Source organism: Brienomyrus brachyistius, chromosome 8, assembly GCF_023856365.1.
Source record: "Brienomyrus brachyistius isolate T26 chromosome 8, BBRACH_0.4, whole genome shotgun sequence".
NCBI lineage: Eukaryota > Metazoa > Chordata > Actinopteri > Osteoglossiformes > Mormyridae > Brienomyrus > Brienomyrus brachyistius.
Window position 1 is genome coordinate 23,535,588 of NC_064540.1, and position 7,485 is coordinate 23,543,072.

At 41.4% G+C, this 7,485-nt stretch overlaps 1 protein-coding gene across 1 annotated transcript; it reads right to left on the reverse strand.

Annotated features, from left to right (window-relative positions):
• Window positions 1-3,628: 3,628 nt before the first annotated feature.
• On the reverse strand, window positions 3,629-6,254 carry opn1sw2 (opsin 1 (cone pigments), short-wave-sensitive 2). Its single transcript, XM_049023396.1, has 5 exons — window positions 5,873-6,254; window positions 5,099-5,267; window positions 4,853-5,018; window positions 3,960-4,199; window positions 3,629-3,754 (listed from the first exon to the last, which is right to left on the reverse strand). The coding sequence occupies exons 1-5, from the start codon at window positions 6,252-6,254 to the stop codon at window positions 3,629-3,631; spliced, it is 1,083 nt and encodes a 360-aa protein (XP_048879353.1).
• Window positions 6,255-7,485: the final 1,231 nt, after the last annotated feature.

Here is a 7,485-nt window from a genome sequence, read left to right on the forward strand (position 1 = left end):
TGAATCCAACGAGAGCGCATTTCCCTCGACACGCTGCCTCTTGTTCGGCTTTACGCGGTTTGTGGTTTAATTTCTTTCGCTAAGGCGTACAGTTTTGCGCGAATTGTATTGATTATCATAATCAGGTATGACTCTTCTGGTGGACTTACAGCTCTGACGCAAGGTGGCTGCGGCAGGGTGAGTATTTCCATCATGGGAGAAGGAGGGTATCGAGGCATTAAGTTGACTGTAGTGTTAGCAGTATGTAATTTCTGATTTCTAATTAGATGGGACAACGTAAACAATCGCGAAGGATGGCCAGGATCAGCTTGGTAAAGATATATGTACAAAATTAATTTTGTAAATATTTTTAATTATTGAGACCTTGGTATAATAATTATGTATGATCTTTGTGTTAGCATTACTAGCCTTGTGTTTATTTGTGTGTGTTTTGTCTTGTATTAACTGCGCTGCTTGCTGTTTATCCAGTATGTGAGTACATGCAAGTAAATGTATCCAGTGATGTTGAACATCCACATTCCTACATTTCACCCTACAGGTTGTCCTCCTCCTATCAGGAACTCTGCTGTCTGGGTTGCAGTTTGGCAGGAGACACTGACAATGGCCCCTCCATCCGAAAAAAGGTGTCCATCCACGGCGATCAGCTGTGCCCCCCACAGGGTGGATGCAATTCCGGGGGGGAATATGTACAGCTTCAGAAGGTAGGGGTGGCCTGGATAGTTAGTCACAGAGCTTTCGAAATGGAAAACTGTGAGTGACTAAATTCTGGCACATAAATAAGTACTCTTTTGGTCGTAGAATGTCACAACACTGAAATGTGACCCCAGACTTAGTGTCGTAACCAGGGGCGTCATTAGGTCCCATAAGTAGGGCCTATAACCCCTGTTATTTCAAGATTAGTCATGAGAATTTTAGCCCCGATGTCAATCTTCCTTCAAAACAAAACGTCAAGCCCCAGGTAAACTTGACTTAGCCCCTGATGTTTTTCAATAGCTAGAAACACCCCTGGTTTTAACTTTAAAATCATTTTACGTTTATTTTATGGGAAATGAATGCATTATGGTCCAAGCTGGACATCCCTCAGATTAAGTGAGGGTGTGGCTATATTTACATGGTATATTTTTATTTTCTTGCTTTAAATATAGCAAAAAATATATTCTGCAAGGGTGTTTGGGGCATGTTGTGTAATTTTTGGAGGTGAGAAGTGATGGTGTGGGGGGTGATTTTCACATTTACAGATAAGACTTACTGCTTTCAGGGGACTACAGCTGCACAGTACTGGCTGGAAGATCAATGAAAATATGAAAATTCACAAATAGAACCGGGGTTCATTATTAAAAATGCAAAATTAACGGCAGCAAAAAGTTAAAAATTTTGCCTAAAAATTAGGCAGCTAACATGTGAGAGAGGCTGCCTGCTGAGAAGATGCACGGTGCCATGAAGCATAGTTCCCACGATTCCTTTTTATTTAAAACAAAAATAACTTTTAATATTGAAGGTATAGTAGGCACTCACACTATCAAATTCCAGTCATATATTTATATTGTATGATGTGATCCAAATAATTTTCTTTATTGTTTACATATTTTCGGCTTACTCATTGTCCAAAAATATTCCCATTTAACTGTCCATGGCCAACTCATAAATAACTGAAACCATGAATGTTAAATTAGCAAATTTGGAGCAGCGACTAATTGTAAGAGTTACTATGTTTCTATTTTAATTATGTGTTCAATTGTTTTATTCTATTTTCATTTTATTTCTAAAAATGCGCTGTATTCTATATGTATTCTATCTGTATATCTATTGATTTTGTGTCATGAGTAACAGCAACAACAGAAAAGATCCATTTTGCCACCTAGGGATATTAGAACGTTTTTCCATGCTGGAAAAGTCAGGCCTGTGTACAATTCCTACATTATATATAGTTCTGTTGTTTTTCTCACATTTTTGTTTCCCCATCAAAGTGATTTACTTGATCATGCTAGTAGCTGTTTCCTCCGGGTACTCCGGTTTCCCCCCACAGTCCAAAGACATGCTGAGGCTAATTGGAGTTACTAAATTGCCCGTAGGAATGCGTGTCTGAGTGACTGGTGTGTGAATGTGCCCTGCGATGGGCTGGCCCCCCATCCTGGGTTGTTCCCTGCCTCATGCTGATTGCTTCCGGGATAGGCTCCGGACCCCCCATGACCCAGTAGGATAAGCGGTTTGGAAAATGGATGGATGCTAGTAGCTTTTCACATTCTCAGGTCATTGAAGTGTTCAGTCCACACAGGTTACAGTAAGTGCCTCTAGCCTGAAAAATATGAATATAGTGTATATACCAATTTAGTGTATACACCAAAAACATTTAAAAATCACATTAAAAACAGGGATACTGCTGGACTGGTTATCACAATGCGTCCGACTCTGTAATCACATTTCATTTAATTATTTAATGCGGATTTTTTAAAGTTTTCTAAATGTTTTGAATGAATGTTTAAGTGACACCTTTATGGTGTGCTTTTGCTCAGATGTAGACAATATCCAGTCCCCACTTAATATGAATTTCTCTGTATACTAATATCATATTCGACACTGAATGCTAATACTAATTAGCATTATGCTATAGACTAATGCTTGGTCCAGCAGTCTATCCATTATAAATCAGCTGTATTGTAATTAATTATTTTTTTCTTATTTCTCCCCATAAATTTAAATGGTTCCTACAGAAGGTGCTATTATAAATGGATGAGAATTGAGTTTCATTGTACGAGGCATGTCCTTCACCACAGAAATCTCGTCCTTTGTCTTACTTCTGTCTGTTTTCCCTCACATCCAATTGCTTGCAGCACTGGTTTGCTTTCATCGTCACACCTCAGCCAGTACAACCGCAAAAGCACCATTCAGCCCACGTTTCTGTCATTCCGTCATGATATTTCCTTTATTACAATAAATGGCTGCAGCTACTTCATTAAAATAACCCCCTTCTTCCACAGGTATGACACAGTGCAATATAATTCATGCAGGAGTGTACATTTCAGTGAACGAAATTAAAACAGAATGAAACACCCTGAGTATCCGGTGCTAGGCTTGTTTTTCCTCTACTTTATATACAAGAAATAAATGTGTTTATCTTTTTATAAAATCATCACAATAAGAGCCCCAGTCAGGTACATTAAAACTGAGGTGGGAAATGCTTTTCCCCAAAAGGACCAATATTTGTGTTAAGTGTGTGTTACATAGTATCCAGAGGTTATGTAAGAATGTAATTCCCCTTTAAATGCTCCCAGGAAACAACATTGATGAGATGTGACACAAAGTGCCATAGGTCACTGATATAATTCAGTCCTTTTCTAGCATGAATGTTGATGGTGAAATATATGGTCGGGGGTCAGCCAACCTAGATTAGAAAAGAGGATCATAGGGGTAACTATAGATTTCGAGGGGAGACGTTAAGATAGATTACTGAAGGAGTCAGCTGAACTAGCTCTTGTTAATTGATAACGTCTGACCAGTTCATTGGCTTCTGTCAAGATAATGGGCAGTGTGGAGACGCTGTCTACAGTTAAGGATTTTTTCTGTTTTTCTAAGATGAAGAAAGTGGGGGGCAGCGGACAGAGCAAAGAGGAACTTTGTGTAGCTGGGTTCACGAGGGTGACACTCGACTAGAAGAGACAGAGGAGACCTGGGTGTCCTGTGATACGGAGCTCTCCTCTTCAACTCCGAAGGGATTCTTGCCACAGAAAACCAACTTTATCATGCACGAGCGGAACTGAAAGAGAGAGATGGCAATCTGGTTTTAGCCAATTACATTAAAATATTTCATATTTATGCAACTGAATGTATAACCCGAAACAATACAATAATTGTATAATAATGCAGAGGAATCAAAATATGAAGACACCGATGTTAAAAACAGAAATGAAAACACTTGAAAAGCTGGTCTTTTATCATTTACGCGGCGATGCCTCACGTGCCATTTTGTTCATCAGAACGTAGATGATGGGATTGTAAATGGTTGATGCTTTGGACAGGCAGGAGGGGATTGTGGCTAGCCGCAGGTCAAAGATCTCACCACGGTGGGTCACCACCCACAAGGCAAAGGTGGCGTAGGGAAGCCAGCACACTAGGAAACCGAGCACCATCACCACCACCATCTTTGTCACCTCCCTTTCAGCCTGCTGGGTGGAGGCTGACTGTTCCTGAGCCTTAGCGACCTACGTGCACAACAGAGAGGCTGTATCACGTTGGGGCATCGACTGCACACCACAGCAACTACATGTATTACACCAGGGCCTGGTGGACATGATGCTCTAAGTAAAACTAATAAGTAATACTAGTAATGTTACTATATGTAAAACCATTAAATAAAATAGCATTTTATTTAATAATCAAAAGTGTGGTAAATCATCAGTCATTTTAAGGAGTTTATGAGTAAAAGATGTGAGGTTTGTGATGCAAAATGACAAGGTTTTCTTACATACACTCAGAAAAAAGAGAACCAGTTTATACCTTTGCTGGTCACTCGCGAACGTTTTTCCCAGGGGCCCACACAACCCATTATCCGTCCCTGTCCTCAGAGTCTATTTCTGTAGCTTAATTTAGACTAAAAGGTACATTTACCTACAGCTAAGGGTACAATTGGCTGACCCTAGAGGGCACAGCCCCAGTGACCAGCAAAGGTACAAATTGGTTCCCTTTCTTTTCTGAGAGTGTATTTATCTTCTGTGAATATGCAGGTGAATAAGCAGAGAGGACCTTAGTTTTTTTTGTAAACTAATGGAGAGAAGGCACTGAATGAATAGAGGAACAGCATCGTGAGAAGATTTCTGTGCGTCTGTATCACGTGACGGAAATGACTCCTCCTTACTGCTTTGACGGCGAAGAGCAGCCGGCTGTAGCAAAAGACTATGACACTGAAGGGAAAACCGAAGCAGAAGACAAACAGGAACACGACGTAAGACTCATTGTTGTATTCGTTGTTCACTGTGTACCAATCAGGTCCACAGGAGCACTGCAGACCTTCAGGGATATATCTGTGCAGGGAGAGAGAGTTAGGATCTGGGACCACTGAAGGAACAGCAGACAGGCAGACAGGCAGACGGTCGTTTCTTACCTACTCCAGCCAAACAGCGGAGGCAGAGAAGCGATTAATGCAAATATCCAGGGGACTGCACAGCCAATCAGAGCATGGGTGTTCTTGAAGGTGAAGGAGCTCATTGGCTTGCAGATGACCAGATATCTCTCGGCAGCCACCACCGAGAGAGACCACAGACTCACCATTCCTGCAGCACAGAGGACATAGGCCATGCTCCTATATGAGAAGGCATTGCTAAGCTTTTGAATCGGATTATATTTAATGGATGTTATGCCCTGATACCATCCATCCATCCATTTTCCAAACCGCTTATCCTTCTGGGTTGCGGGGTGTCCGTAGCCTATCCCGGAAGCAATAGGCACAAGGCGGGGAACAACCCAGGATGGGGGGCCAACCCATCACAGCACCCTGATACCTGATTGCACAATTTAATGGAGACCCAAAGCTTGCATGTATAAGTAATTTGAAGAATCACAATCAGTTCTGGGAATGAATTGAACATTACTAATTAAATTTTATTATTATACGACTACCATTACATCTTCTGCATCTTGAGTACATGGAATTACTTTTACATCCTACTTATGACAGAAATCCCTTGTGTGTATGTGTCTGTAATCAAAATATCTCTCTATGTATTTTTTTCTTCTGGCTGAGCTCTAAATTTATCCTTCATGACGTGTCTGTTACCAAACAGAATTCTGCTATGTTAAATATTTCATCATTCTTTTTTTGGTTGTATTAAGAGAAAACAGAGAAGCTAGCACCACAGAGGGCAAGTGACATCCCTACCTCCCAGAGCAGATAAGAAACCTTCAGCCTTGCACATGAAAGGTCCCAGTATGAAGTACCGTGATATGAAGCTATAGAGGGCTGTGGAGGACCCAAACGTCGACACAAGTAGGTTTGAAACAGCAAGGTTGACCAGGATGTAGTTAAGGTGGGATCGCAGCTTCTTGAACTTCATCGTGCACACAATGGTGAGGGCATTGATGGACGTGCCCACAATGAAGAGGATGCACATGAAGACGGCCATGCTTATGAAGACCCCCTTGTGACCCAGATGATCCTGTGGCACCAGAAAAGGGCTGAGCAGCGTGATGTTGTGGGTGTCCAGGGGAATGGGTATGTAGAAGTCCTCTTGGAACTCCACCTGAGAGACATTGGACCTCATTATGCTTCTCTGCTAATCAGCTGACTCGCGTGTCCAAGGATCTCAGCTCTCTCGATTGAATTTTTGGTTGATATAGGTCTCCTACGTAACGTGTCCAGATGAAATCTTCTCTTGCTGCTTGTTTTTTCCCGTTGCACCCTGTTAAAGAACGGCAGTTTTTCACAGCAGAGGTGAATCCAGGATGCTTTTATGATGAAGGTTTACAAACATACACTCTCCCATTAAACTTCGGAAGCACAAACTTTCTAACTTCTGCTCTCCATTTAAAAAGCTGGCGAATGATAATCCCAGGTAATCTACAGGTAATCTACACTGGAGACCAAAGCAGTGATGAATCACTAGGCAAGGGTATTAAGGTGGCTAATCACACATTTTTATGTCCTTTAATCTTCTTTCTGAGAGGATTATCTTGAGATTTTAACTGTACAAGCTGTCTAAGGCTTCCGTTTCATTTTCCTTTCGTAGCGCTTTAGCCTATCAGCATTCTGCTGTATACCTAGTATATGCCTGTAAATGTAATCTAAATGTTATTGCAGTAATAGTAAAGACTCGGGAAAATGTGACACTAAAATGTAACGATAACCATTAACTCTAACGGTTAGGGTTCTGGTTTTGAATGATTTTCATCAGTCATTTTAGTTTGAGACACTAATCTGTGGCTCTGCATGTTCTTTCTTTAAGGCAATAAATGAATTGAAAAGATGCTTCATGAATGTATCATAAAAAATAAGACCTAACAGCAGGATGACCAGTGATGGATCCAGGTGGGTTTGGAGCACGGGCGTGGCATGGTGCAGGTTGGAAAGGGAATGTGGACGACCCACTAGCGGCTCACAGGGCAGAAGGGGTTTATTAAACAAAACAGAAAACACCACAAACAAAAATAGACCTCGAGGGGTCGGAACCAAAAGGGATAAATCAACTAACTTCCAAAAGGGGGCAGGGCAACAGTCTGGTTACATCCAAAGTACATACATCTAACAGCAAAACTACAACAAACAACAAACCACTGGAGAACTCAACTCAAGCAGGAACTTAAATAGGAAAACTGAAACTGGGTAACGAGAGAGCAGGAGTGAGACAGCCAATTAACCAATTAGGGGAAGGTGCAGGATAACGAGCAATCAGGGAAACACACAAGGGCAGGCAGAAGAAGAGGCAACAGGTGGAACTAATACACTCAGGGAACTGGGAGGGAAAAACTAAGACTGACAAAAAGAAGGAAACAGAA

Excerpts from the sequence above, each read along its gene's own strand:
- opn1sw2 (XM_049023396.1), bottom strand. The coding sequence starts at position 6,254 with ATGAGGTCCAATGTCTCTCAGGTGGAGTTCCAAGAGGACTTCTACATA. Across the intron at positions 5,268-5,872 it reads TTTCTTATCTGCTCTGGGAG|GAATGGTGAGTCTGTGGTCT; the intron begins GTAGGGATGTCA and ends TCTGTGCTGCAG. Across the intron at positions 4,200-4,852 it reads TGCTCTTCGCCGTCAAAGCA|GTCGCTAAGGCTCAGGAACA; the intron begins GTAAGGAGGAGT and ends TTGTGCACGTAG.